This window comes from Vicugna pacos, chromosome 4, assembly GCF_048564905.1.
Source record: "Vicugna pacos chromosome 4, VicPac4, whole genome shotgun sequence".
NCBI lineage: Eukaryota > Metazoa > Chordata > Mammalia > Artiodactyla > Camelidae > Vicugna > Vicugna pacos.
In genome coordinates, this window is record NC_132990.1 from 20198442 (window position 1) to 20212777 (window position 14336).

General features: G+C 39.4%; 1 protein-coding gene across 5 annotated transcripts in view; it reads right to left on the reverse strand.

Moving 5' to 3' along the window:
* FOCAD (focadhesin) overlaps nucleotides 1-14336 on the reverse strand; it is a 235946-nt gene that overhangs the window by 6741 nt on the left and 214869 nt on the right. For all 5 annotated transcript variants that reach the window (XM_006208259.4, XM_072959321.1, XM_072959322.1 and 2 more), the window contains 5 exons: nucleotides 10680-10808; nucleotides 8496-8611; nucleotides 5748-6008; nucleotides 4993-5082; nucleotides 1312-1489 (listed from right to left, as the gene is read on the reverse strand). In XM_006208259.4, the coding sequence (XP_006208321.2) occupies nucleotides 1312-1489; nucleotides 4993-5082; nucleotides 5748-6008; nucleotides 8496-8611; nucleotides 10680-10808 (774 nt within the window). The remainder of the gene's footprint in view (nucleotides 1-1311; nucleotides 1490-4992; nucleotides 5083-5747; nucleotides 6009-8495; nucleotides 8612-10679; nucleotides 10809-14336) is intronic.

Below are 14336 nucleotides of genomic sequence, written 5' to 3' on the forward strand. Positions count from 1 at the left end.
GGTCAAATGCATTTACTGCAGTTTCTCAACATTAAACACACTAGGAGACTTCTGGCATGCCATCTAGCTAGTAATGTTCAATCTTCAATAATTAGTTGTTTTTTACAGTCCTCCCTTGCTTAAATGTTCCCAGTTTATGCCAAAATCACAGAGAAAACCTATCCTAAAGACATAAAAAGAAAAATAAAACCTAGCTATTACAGGGTAACTGGAGAATAAACAAACATCAGCAAAAATATTGATTTTTCCCTTTTTTTAAAATGAGGATTCCCAGTAGCAAAGACTACTTGTGAAGTTCTTCAAAATGAGAGGAAAATGGGAACTAAATTTGAAGGCTAGCTAGTGAAAACCAAATTTATTTCCGTATCCTTCATGTAGCTTCATGCTTAATTGGGAATACCTGCTAATTTTTGTCCTGATACATACACTTTTGAGTTAGAGTGAAAAATCAAGTTTCTCATCACAGGTTCACTTTTCATTGGGCAGGCATTTATGCAGATATGAGACAACCAGCTCAGGTGCCAAAGAGCAGGAGGAATCAAAATTTCCTATATAATCCTGCAAAGAGTATTACAATTATATTTGGCAGTTTTTCTCTCAAAGCCTTAAAGATACAAAAGACTGGAGAGACAGGTCACAAGTGCTGTCCAGTCACCTCGGATCCGCTTAAGCCAGCTGCCTTTCGGGACCTGAATGTAGACTGAGAAGTTACAGGCATATGACCACAGGTATGGGAAGGGAAATGAGGGTGCACCCTTTTTAGATGATTATTCAGGTGTAAATGTCTCAAATGGTCTAAAAGTTGCACCATTCATTAGAAGAGCTTCACACCTGGAGCTTCTGGCTGGAAGATTTATCCATGTCCAGAGTTTATTCTTCTTACCCCTGAGAAGTTCTTCTACAGAATAACTAATTTATTGTTGCTGCTTTCTTTTCCTCTTTGCTAAATGACCAGCCAGAAACCATTTTCATGAAAACATCAGGCAGAAATCAATCAACATCCCTCTGTTTGAGAAATGGAAACAGGCAGAATCAACCAGATAAACTTCTTTATACCTCTGAGGGCCTGGAGGGCCAAATACAAGAAAAAAATCACCAATAGAATTCATTCCCATCTCCAAAGAGTTGATGTTGTGAGCTGTAACTGCTCGTTTCTATCCAAGGTGCTCCTCAAATATTTGGGGTAAGAAGGCCCCACATGTGTCAAGAAGCACTGAAGTAGTTTTTTTTAAGTTGAGGAAACAATTATAACCCAAAAGAGACAGCAGGTGCATGTTTGTGCTCCTGTTGTTCGCCCCACGCTGGCCTGACCTGTGTTGGTGTGGCTCACAATCCGTGCCTGGTATAAACAGTGCAGCATCATCCAGGCCAGTGTGTCTTTTTCACGGTGCTGAACAGCAACGCTGAGCACATCGGTCAACCCCATCAAGGGGAATCGTCCTTGAGAGACCAAGTACAGTCTGACAAAGGCACCCTTTTCTACGCTACTCTGCAAAAAAGCAAATTGTTCAGTTACTATTAAATTAACTGAAGTCATTATAGAACCTCGGGGCAAGGGCAAAACAGAAAGGGTGAGTTTGAAGTTGATTACCATTCCAAATGCTAAAACTGTTCATTTCCTGCAGCCTGTGACCTGCATGCTATATTAAAATGTACATACAGATAGATGGTTGTAATGTCATCTCCTGTTTTCTCATGAAAACCATAAATGATTTCAGGGGTTAATTGGTGAGGATATTTAGTAAAGATACACAAACAATACTAATAACAATGGTAACTAATAAATACAGTACTTATGTGCGAGGCACCATTCTAAGCACTTAACGTGTGTTAATTTGGCACTTTAAAAGTGTGGTACACAGCTCTCTGGAGGACCCCAAGACCCTTTTAGAGGGTCTGTGAGGTCAAACTATATTCATAATAGGCCCTGAACTGCGGTAATATTCATTGTATTTTTCATTGACAATTGCAATTTTAAAAAAAGCTAGTTGCATTTAAAATATCCTTGTAAATAATAAAAATTATTAGTTTCGTTAAACCTCTGCCCTTGAGTACACATCTTTTTAATATTCTGTATGACAAAATGGGAAGTATGAACAAAGGACTTCTGCTGCACCCCCAAGTGTGACGGTCATCTCAAGGAAAAACACTTGGAAGACAGAGTTGTGAACTGCAACAGCCACTCTTCTCATGGAACGCCATTTACTTGAAAGAATGATTGATGGACAAACTATGGTTATGCAAACTGAGTATGAGATTGCTTTTTAAAAGTGAAGGAAGTGAGAATGTCACTTCAAGGAAATTACTTGACAGGATTTATTGCCAATAATAAAATCTAAGCCTTTAAGTGAAAATTATATTTTTGGAAAATTTGTATCTGCTACTATGACTTTGGCAGCTTCCCAATACATAAAAGACTTTTCTGATGAGATTGCTAGTCAGATTGACAAATACGATGTTATGATTTGTATGATTAAATGTACCAACATTTGGAAGATTTTCAAAACACAGTGACTCAATATTTTACAAATGACCAACCTATCTTACAAATCTTACAGTATTTTACAAACTCATACATTGGTAAAGACCCAGAGTACAAGGGACCAATGGATCTTAATGTAACAGAGTCTGCGAACTTCACTGATACGGTTTCAGATTCCACAGGGCAACTAACCTCTAAGAAACTAGCACTTGTTGAGTTTTGGCACAATATCAAAGAAAGATATCCACAATTGCTTGAAAAGACTTAACAGACGTCCCCATTCCACCTACGTATCTGTGTGAAGCTGGGTTTTGTTCATATACTTCACCAAGACAACATCACAACAGACTGAATGACGCAGCAGCTATGAGAATCCAGCTGGCTTCCATTAAGCCAGACATTAGATTTGCAACAGTGTAAAACAATGCCACTTTTCTCACTAATTTGCTTTTTGGAAAATATTTTTTTCTTATTTATGTTAAGATGCAATGGGTTTACTATTATTACTTTCTAAGTAAATATTTTAAAAAACTTCCTAGTTTTACATTTCTAATATGGTAAATACTGACAGATACAACCCGTATAAATAAAAGCTCTTCGGAGTCCTCAACAATTTTTAAGACACTAAAGTGGATCTGAGACCAACAAGTCTGAGGGCCACTGTATTGATCATTTAACCCTCACACTAAGCTTGTGTAACAGATCGCTATTATCATCTCTCCTGTACAGACGAGGAGACAAGCACAGAGGTTAGGTAACTTGCTTAATGCCACACAGAGTAAGAACTGAAACCCAGGAACTCTGAGCTCTTTACCACTGCCTTCTTCTTACCTCTCTTCTTTCCAGAAATGAGTAGAATACACTGGCCTCCGCAGAACACATTAACTCTTTTGGGGACATCAGAACACCATTTAGAATGTTCTAGGGACAATGCTCTGAATGCCACTTTAGAAACCCAAATGAGTAACCCAACAACCTTTAGCTCTAGGTACCATGAAGTAAATTATATTAATTACTTCCAACTATATAACCTGAATATAATAGTAGGATATAATAAATTATATGAGTGTAGTAATTAGGATAATAAGTTATAAATGAGCACTTGCCTTAGGTCTGGCACTCTTCCAAGAACTTAACTTGAATTGAGTCATTTAACTTAAGTCATTCAACACTCAAAACAACCCTAATAGGGAGGTGCTATTATCTCCCTTTTATAGATGAGGAGACTGAGGCAGAGAGAGGTCACATTGCTAGAAAATCAGAGACTGGATTTCACATCTCGCCTGTGAGGCTCCAGAGTCCATTCTCTCAAGCATTTCCTTATACTTCTTATCCTTGCTTAAAACCAATGAATCTCCAAAACACTGATATCCCAAACATTCTAACAGTGGTTCTCAAAGCTTAGGATGCACTGCAATCACCTGGAGGGACTGTGAAAACACAGACTACTGGGCCTCCCTTTAGAGTTTCCAATTGAGTAGGTCTGAAGTGAGACTCCAGAATTTTCATTTCTATTTTTTAAAGTTTTTTTTTTTTATGGAGGGTAGGTAATTAGATGTATTTATTTGTTTATTTATTTAGGAGGCACTGGGGCTTGAATCCAGGACCTTGTGCATGCTAAGCACGCACTCTACCACTGAGCTATATCCTCCCTTGAGAATTTTCATTTCTAATCAGTTGCCAGGCTGATGCTGCAGGTCCAGGGGCCATATTTTGAGAATCACAGCTACACAATGCAGAGAATTCAAGGATTCAACTTAACAGGCAAACCTACCATATAATGAAATGAATGATATGATGACCAACAGCAATGTGACGGCTCACAGTTCTCTAGACCTTTGGTATTACCTGATATGCAGGGATGCCATTTGAATAAGTAGGTCCATTGGGATTCACTTATTCTAAAAGATTATTCATGTTTTCTCTGCAATTCAAATTTAACAAGATATCTTGTATTATATTCTAAATCTGGCAACTTCCCTCTTATGCTAGTTTTTGCTTATTTGCCCTTTGACTGGATGTGGGTGTAAGAGGTGCTTATTAATTATCTTGTGTCAGTGATAATAGTGTTTTTCACTCAGCCACCTTTCTTCATTCCAAAAGGATCAGTATCGGGTGAAGGAAAATAAATGTGAGAACAGAACTATTTATTTAAACTTTCTATGCACCAGAAAGTGCTTTGCCCAGAATATTACCATTCTTGTGGATTTTGTGTTGAGGATGTTGTCCTGTACTTATTTTTGCCCACAGGTAACGCTAAAAGTGTTCTTGACAAAGTGGAATTAATAAGGTTAAAAATTTATTTACTCATCTATCCGTCTACACTGCCACATACCCAACTATATGACTAGGCTGGATACGAGATCCCACGGTGAAACAGAGAGAGTTTTCCTGAAGTTAGCCAGTAACAAATATGAAGCAAAGACAGCTTTGGCAAGAAGGATACTCTAATCATCTCTTCAATGGTAATTTCCATATCAATAATAAAAAGAACATAGGTACGTTATTACCTTCGTAATCTGGGCAACCCGACTGGCTTCATCGTCCGTCATTTCCGAGAGGCACTTTGCTACAGTGATATACAGCTCTAGATCATTTCTCTGGTAAAGAAAAATCCCAAGCATGTCAAAATTCAGTGTAAGATAACAAGTATATTCTCTATATTCTGGCAAATCATTAGATGTGCTTATCTCCATGAGCAGCAGCTGATGAGATTTTAATTTTATCCAAACCAAAACACATGACCAATTTTTATCATTTAAAAAAAAATCTTTCCTGTTATTTTATATACTTTGTTTGGCTATACTTTTTTCTCCTTATCAGAATCCATCATTCCCAATGCAGTTTTAACTTCTTTGTAAAACTACATTTCAGAGGTCTGTTGGGGGAGGGGCAAGGCTAGTATTAAGTCACTTGATACAAATAGCGTATGGGACAGACAACATGCCAAGGATTCTCCAAGAGTACAGTGTAAGGGGTTCTGAGCCTGCTCATCTTCTACAGACATTCGGTATAAAAGGTCTAAGAGCAAATCTCCTGGGGCTGCACTGGTTAACCTGCTTCTGAGCTTGCTCAAAACTTTGGTTCTAAATATTCAACCTCAATTTAGATCTTGGAAGCAAACACATTCTTAGTGAAGAATGTGATTATTTCTTGCTAGCCTTCCCACCACATTCTTAAAACATACACTTCCCCGCTTTGCCAAAAAGGCTTTAAAAAATCCCAAACATAAATTGTCAGGAATGTAAATATTTTTGTTTCTCACCCGAATCTTATTTGGCAGAAGGTCAAAAATTTTCCCAGTAGCTTCGCTGAGTAGACTCCAGAGGTGGTGGGTAGGGCTGGGCAGTTTCATGGCCTGGCTCAGACCCTGTAAGGCACTGGGGCGTAACTCAGGACTGGAAAGTGGGGAGGCTGCTTTAAAAACTGCCACCATTAAGCTTTCAACAAAACCCATGATTTGTTCATCAGAGACATGTTTTATCCACAGAGGCACAGATGCCAGGAGATACTTCTTGATATTCAGCTGAAAGCAAAATAGAAGAGGTCAGATGTAAACAGAAGAGGTCTGGGTTTGTACTGCTCAAAACCTATAGGTCATCACTGTGTTTGAGGGTAGACTGGAAGATAAAGGGTTCAGGTTGCTTCCTGGCCCCTCATTTCCCCACAGCGTCATGGTCCAATGGGCCACCGATGCATGTAATTTTAGCTGCAGCAGTGACTTTTGATCCAGGGTGACTCATGTAGATATACGCTATCTGCCAAGCCATCTGTGAACTACTCATCTTAAACCTTGGATTTTTTTCAGCAAGGGGAATAAAATGCTACTTCTAAAAGTACATGACAGTTGCTATTCAGTCTTAAAAGGTCACGTTCTCTGGCAAGAAAAGCTCCTGAAGATGAAGGCTCAACTGCTGGAAATCAACTAAACAGAGTATCTGATATCATTCCTTTCTTCTTTGGAGGAAGCAGAAAAGAAATAATGAGGGGAACTGGCATTCTCAGGCCATTTCTGACCAAAGAAGAAATAGCAGAGCATGTGGAGCTGACCATGCATCTTAGCGTGCAGGAGAGCTAAGAAGAGGCGTGGTTAATGATAGCTGTGTGCCGTAGACTTGAAGAAAGCAGGCTTCAACAATTCTTAGAAACTGAAGTATGATACTAAAGGAGCAGCAAGTCAAAAAGAAGTGCTTTAAAAAATAAAATCTGACAAAAATCAGCCAACTTCAAAAAAGATCAATGTAGGAGCACGGATTATCAGAAGCCTTCGCTTTAAAGAACATGTTACTTCACATTGTTTTTTAAATAAGAAGGTACACAACTGAAAAAATGAATCTACAACTTAGTTTATTAATTAACAAAGATAATAAGAAAGGTTCAAAATCAAGGACAAATGCAAAAAAAAGGAGAGATAAAAAAGAAGTGGAGGGATAACTAAAATGTAGAAAAATTTCTGAGGTAAAAAAACAGGCTGTTAGAGTTGTACTTGATTCAAATGGAAGAACAGTGTTTAAGACACAGGCTTTTGAGTCAGCCAGACTCCTTCTACCATTTATTAACTATGTAGACTTTGCTTAACCTCCATTTGCCTCCGTTTATCAACCTGTAAAATGGAAATAATAAAATCTACTTCTCAGAAATGAAATAATCCAGACACAAAAGACTTCATATTGTGTGATTCCATTTTAAATATGTGAAATTTAAATCTGTATGAAAAAATTTTTCTAAAAAGGCAAAATTAGAGGGACAAGAAGATCAGTGATACCCTGGGCCTGAGATTGGGAGTGGGAATTAACTATAAGCAGGCACAATGGAATTTTAGGGGGTGATAGAAATATTGGTGATGGATGAAAATGTATAAATGTACTAAGATTCATCAAACTGTACACTTAAAATAGCCATATTTTATGGAATATAACTCAATAATCTTGTAGAAAAAAATGGCCTTCAGGGTTGAAGAGAGATGAAATCTGACTTCTGCAAGTACTGAGTGCTTCCCAGTAGCAGGTACATAGCAAGTGCTCATTAAGTGGCAGCTGGATGGGAGCTGCCTGGAGGAGACAGGTAACGATAACAACTGACAGAAAGGATGCGGACCTCAATTACACTGACCTTCAATTAAAACGAATTATGAGATATAGGAAAGTTTAAAAATAAGAAGTGCAGGCTAGGGACTGAAGCCAGCAGACCAAGGAAATAAAAGATGGCTTTGCACTGTTCTCAAAGAATTAAAGCCTCTAGAATAGAGGAATAACAAAGATGAGATTATTTAATTTATCATCAATTGGAAAATCTCTAAGGAATCATGCAGTATGTTTTTTTTTGTCCTAGCTTGAAATTTACTCAAAATTATATCTCTTTACCAATTTCACATCTTTAGACAATTTTCTCCCATTCTTCCCACCTGTCTTAGCCTATACTCTGGAAGGTGCCAGCCCCCTCCCTCCATCACAAATGCCAGGTTAGGATCACTTCTTGTCAAGCTGAACACCATGGCAGAGACATTCTAATCTTTTCACCTACACCCTCCCTCCTACATCCCTTGGTTTCTCTAACTTGATGCCTAACAAAATCCTATCAAGCCATCAACGCTCACCTTAATTGCTGCCTTTTCTGTGAACAGGAGGGATCATATATCCAGTGTCTGTGGATTTGCCTTTCTCTCAATACCTACTAAAATGATCATGTGTATCCTATAAACTAATAAACCAGGTTCCAATAACTATAACTTTCTAGTTGTATGATCTTGAGAAAGGAACTTTAATATCTCTGATTGCCGTTTTCTCTCTCTTTTTTGGTAATAAACGTTAGCTGAAAGCATGAATGGTGATGCCAATGGCAGAGTCCTGAATCACATGATTTTCCCATCTGCTGGCCAGCTTTTGTCAAGTCCTCAAATTTTGTAAAACCCCATTTGTCCACTCAACTTTGAGAACACACATCCAAATGAATGTAGATCTCCCCGCAAAGAACCACATCCTCCTGTTGCTCAACACCCTTAATTACTACCTACACTCAGACCGTCCATCAGCGGTGGTATCACCCACATTCCCAATAGTGCAGCTGCGTTCTGGGATGACTGTGCCTGGGTCACCATAATTTCAAGACACAGCTGCTGTATCTCTTCACCTGAAGGAGAAGAAAGGAAAAAAATATCTTTAATGTAGCTGCCTCTCTGACTCATTTTCAGGCTTCAGAGTCTCAGATCAAATATCTGCCTGTGGGACTTCTAAAGGTAACAGGGCTTCAGCCATCCAAAAGGTATTTCAAGAGATCTTTTAGTTATGAAGCAAAAGAATGCACACACTGGATCAGAGTCCTGACTCATGGAACTGGTAAGGGTCTTGAATTAGCTCAGGAAATTTCTCTTAAGATATCTAGAGAAACCTAACCACTCAAATACTATCAAACATTTGAGAAAATTCTAGTTAAAAATCTCTCTGTTTTTCCCTCTTCTCTACCTTGTAGTCAGCACAGAGACATTTAGGTCTAGAAGGACTTGAAGATGTAGCCACATTCTCTAGTGATCTAGTCTTTTTAATTGTCTGATTCCAACAGTAGACAAATTTTTCCCAACCAAACCTTTTCTTTTTTCTAAGGGTTTTTACTAAAACAAACATTTCCAGCACACAAAATTAGGAGAGGAGCAGGAGAACATATTTTTCAAATGAAATCTCTGGAAATACAGTACAGTCACATCATATCTGATATAGGACTGGATTCAAATGAAGGCATTCAAATGAAAAACTGTGTTTAGTTGAACTCATCTTTATCTCTTAAACTGTAAGTTAATTATAGTATACAAATCTTACTGTATATCATATGTAAATAAGCACCAATTGTAAATAATAGAGCACTCATGGTAAACACAGATATATACACATTTTTATAGCACTGTTAAATTTGTTCTCCCTCCTTTTTTTTTTTGGAGGTGGGGCAAGTACACAAAGTTAAATTTGCATATGCCAATATGCCTACTCCATAAAAGAGAATGCTGTGGACAAACTGAGGTGTGCATTCCCTTTGCCTCTCACCACAAAGTCTGTGGTAAACAGAATAATGGCCCCCAAAGATGTCTACATTCTGATCTCTGGAACTTGTGAATATGTGCAGATGTGATTAAGGTTAAGAACCTTGAGATGGGGGGATTATCCTGGATTATTCATATGGACCCATTAACCACATGAAACCTTAAACAGGGAAAACCTTTCCTGGCTTCAGAGAATCAGAGGAATGACAGTGTGAGAAGGCCTCAGTCCTCTGCTGTCTGCTTTGAAGATGGAGAAACAGGGCCACAAGCCAAGGATGTGGGCAGACTCCAGGAGCTGGAAAAGGGAGGGAAATGGATTCTATCTGTCTTAGTCTGTTTGGACAGCTTTAACAAAATACCACAAACTGAGTGGTTTATAAACAATAGGAATTTCATTCTCATAGTTCTGGTGACTGGAAGTCCAAGATAAGGGTGCCAGCATGGTCAGGTTGTGGTGGGAGCCCTTTTCCAGGTTGCAGGCTGCTGACTTTTCACTGTGTCCTCACCCTGTGGAAGTGGGGCCACTTTTATAAAGGCACTAATCCCATTCATGAGGGCTCCACCCCCATTACTGAATCACCCTCAAAGGCCCCGTCTCCTAATGATGACACTTGGGGTTAAGACTTCAACATACGAATTTGGAGGAAACGCAAACACTCAGACCACAGCACTCTCCTAGGCATCTAGGAAGGAATACCATTCTGCTAATACCTTGATCTTAACTCAGTGAGAAGCATGTTGGACTTCTGACCTACAGAACTTTAAGATAATACATTTGAGTTGTTTCAAGCTACTAAGTCTGTGGTAATTTGTTATAGCAGCAATAGAAAGCAAACAGCATCCCAAAGGGTACTTCCTTGAAACTTAGGATTCTGGTCATGCAGTTTAATAACCATCAAACCATACACCTAGCAACATGCGCATCTCAAACAAGTATTGTTTTGATGAGTGCATCTGGTCTGGGTCTTCAGACCTCCTCCTCCTCCTCACCCTCAGCTATTTAGAAAGTGACTCAGTGAAAGTAACCAGCTGTCCTATCCAAGAAGACAAACTTCAAGATCCCAGAGGTCCCTCCAGTCACTAGCAACTGTGATACACAATCTAAGTTTCTATTTATGCCATATCCTGAAAGCAGAGTCTGAAGACCTAAAAACACTTAATATTTACCAAAGTTTAGCCTCATAAGTGGAGAGAGGAGTGAGGCCCAGTTCACAGGAGGATACTGGTAGCTTTCTCCAACAGTTGCTATGGGTTTCATCACGACTTTGAGAAGAGAAGGAGGCAGAGATTCAGGACCTGCAATAGAAAGGAAAAAAAAAATAAAACGCATCAACAGCATCATAAAAGTGGAAAATGCCAACTTTCCCTCCTTTCTTCTAGTTTCAAAGGATTTGGTAACACACCTTCAATCGTGTCCAGTCTTTCAATTTTGTGCGTTTAAAGTCAACTGCATTTGCTACAAAACTTGGCTCCCTCTGTTCTTCTCTCTCTTGTTTGTTTCCGGTCTTCCCCTCTTACCTGGACAGGAATATTCTACATTGCTATGTAACAATCTTCCATGCTCCCTTGTGGCTTTTCATCTAACTTCCTAAAAAGAGTAACCTACTCTATGTTACTGCCTTGTCGCTCACTCATTCCTCAATCCACTTCCAGAAGAAGAGACAATTAGTGCCACTCAGGTACATTTCCTTCCGAAAACTCTGGGTCACTGTCAGACCCTGTGCCTCTAAATGGTCATGTTCTGTCCCATGTGATTCCCTGCTGTTCCTTCTCCTCAGCTTGTGCCATGGCTGACTGCTCCGCGGGAGAGCACCTGAGGTAACAGCTAACCCACAGGTTAACCAGGTATCTATGCCACAGTACATGACTTTCATAATACATACTTTTACCTTTTTTCCAGGTGGGAGGTAATTTAAACTTGAAAAAATGAGACATGATAGCAGTTCTGAGTGGAGCCATAAAGCAAAGCCAAGGTTGGAGTAGTCACTGGGGGTCATGTAGAAGTGAAGTTACAAGGAGGTCAGAAATGATGTATATAAAAGTAGACGACCAAGAAGGAGAAGTAAAAGTGGCAAGAGGAGCCACATAAGTAGCAGAAGGGAAACCAGCAATAGCAGAAAGAGAAGCAGAGTGAGCAAAACAAAAAGCATCAGCAGGAAAAGGAAATGCAGGGGTGGAATCAGCAGATAAATCAGCAGAATCAGCAGACACTGAAACTGGGGAAAGCAGAGATGGGGGCAGAGCCAACCAAAGGAAAAACAGCTGCAGAAAAGAGAAGCCTGGAAAAGGAGAAGCACAGAAAGACAGGAGAAGCACAAAGAGCAACAGAATCCGTGGACACTGAGACAGGGGAAAGCAGAGACGGAGGCAGAATCACCAAAAGGAAAAACTGCCACAGAAAGGAGAAGCATTGAAAAAGGAGAAGTGCAGGAGAATGGAGAAGCCCAGGAAAAAAGGAGAAGTGAGGCACAAAAAGCAGCAGAATCAGCAGATACTGAAAAGCGGTGAAGCAGAAGTGAGAGCAGAGTCAGCAATAGGAAAAACAGCTGCAGAAAGGAGAAGTACCGAAAAAGGAGCAGCACAGGATAAAGGAGCAGAACAGAAAAAGGAGAAGCAGAGGGAAAAAGAAGAAGCAGAGTCACAAAAAGCAGCAGAATCTGCAGACACTGAGACGGGAGAGCAGAGATGGGGGCAGAGTCAGGAAAAGGAAGAACAGCTGCAGAAAGGAGAAGCGCAGAAAAAGGAGCAGCGCAGGGAAAAGGAGAAGCACAGGAAAAAAGGAGAAGCAGAGGTGGGAAAAGCAGCAGAATAAGCAGATACTGAAAAGTGGGGAAGCAGAATTGAGGGCAGAGTCAGCAATAGGAAAAACAGCTGCAGAAAGGAGAAGCACAGAAAAAGGAACAGCGCAGGGAAAAGGAGAAGCACAGGCAGAAAAAGCAGTAGAATCAGCAAATCCCGAAAAGTGGGGAAGCAGAAGCTGGGGGCAGAGTCAGCAATAGGAAAAACAGCTGTGGAAAGGAGAAGCACAGGAAAAAAGGAGAAGCAGAGGTGGGGAAAGCAGCAGAATAAGCAGATACTGAAAAGTGGGGAAGCAGAAACCCGGGACAGAGTCAGCAACAGGAAGAACAGCTACAAAATGGAGTACAGGAAAAAGTAACAGCACATGCAGAGAAAGCAAGATAAGCAGAAAATTTAGTAGAAGTTGAAAAACGGGGGAAGCAGAACCAGAAGCAGAGTCAACAAAAGGTAAAACAGCTAAAGAAAGGAGAAGCATAAGGAAAAGAAGAAACATATAAACACGGGCAAATAGTTTGAACACATTCTTCCAAAGATGATACACAAATGGCCAACAAAGAAATGGAAAGATACTCAACGTTACTAATCATTAGAGAAATGAAAATCAAAACCACAATAAGATATCACCTCACATCTTTTAGGATAGCTACTATTAAAGAAAAAAAGAAAGAAAAGAAAAAGAAGAAGAAAATAGACAAGAAGTGTCGGTGACAATGTGGAGAAATTGGAATCCTCGTGGGATTATAAAGTGGTAGAACCGCTATGGGAAACAGTATGATGGCTTCTCAAAAAATTAAAAACAGACCTACCTTATGACCCAGCAATCCCACTTCCAAAAGAATTAAAGCAGGGTTTTGAAGAGGTATTGTATGCCCCTGTTTGTAGCAGCACTATTCACAATAGCCAAGAGGTGGAAGCAACCCAAATGTCCATCAAAAGATAAATGGATAAACAGAATGTAAGACATACATACAATGAAATAGTGTTCAACTTTTAGAAAGAGAAGAAATCCTGTCATCTGCTACAACATGTCCTTAATCTTCAAGACACTATGATAAGTGAAATAAGCCAGTTACAATAAGACCAATATTGTATGATTCTCTTTATCTCTGGCATCTAAAGTAGTCAGTAGAAATGGAAAGCAGAATGGTGGTTACCAGGGGTCAGGAAAGGGAGAATGGGTACATATTGTTTAATGGGTACAGAGTCTCAGTTTTGTGAGATAAAAAAGTTCCAGAGATTGGTTTCACAACGGTGTGAATGTAGTTAACACTACTGAACTGTATATAAAATGGCTAAGATGGTAAATTTTATGTTATATGTTTTTTATAATTAAAAAGTTGAAAAAAAAGAGAATTTTGGTTTCCAGTTTTGCACGTAAGGAGCTTGGAAGTGGCCACTCTCCCTAACATGTAAAAAGCTGAACAGACTGAGAAGAACACAGGCCAAACTGCTGCCCCCAAGTCTGGAGAGACAGAGAGATGAATACAGGGAGTTGTGGCTTACCAGAGCAGAGGCTCATGAGTAGAAAATGCTGCAGGAACAGTGATGGGGTAGGAAAACCTCAGCTGTACTTGATAAAATGCTGGAGCCTCTGTGTGGACAACTCTAGTGCCCACAACTCTGATAACCAAGAGGAAATGGACCAATTCTTTGAAAGACACAATCTGCCAAAACTCACACAAGAAGAAATAGAATAGACCTACATCTATTTTAAAACTGAATCAATAATTAATAACCTTCCAAAACAGAAAGCAACAGGCCAAGATGGGTTCACTTGTGAATTCTACCCAACATTTAAGGAAGAAATTATACCAATTCTCTTCAATATCTTTAAGAAGATAAAAGCAGAGGGAATACTTCCTAACTCATTCTAGGACAGCATTACCCTAATACCAAAACCAGTCAGAGATGTAAGAAAACTACAGACCAATATCTCTTATGAACATAGATGTAAAAGTCTTCAACAAAATATTAGCAAAGTAAATCCAACAATGTATAAAAAGAATTATACACCGAAACCAAGAA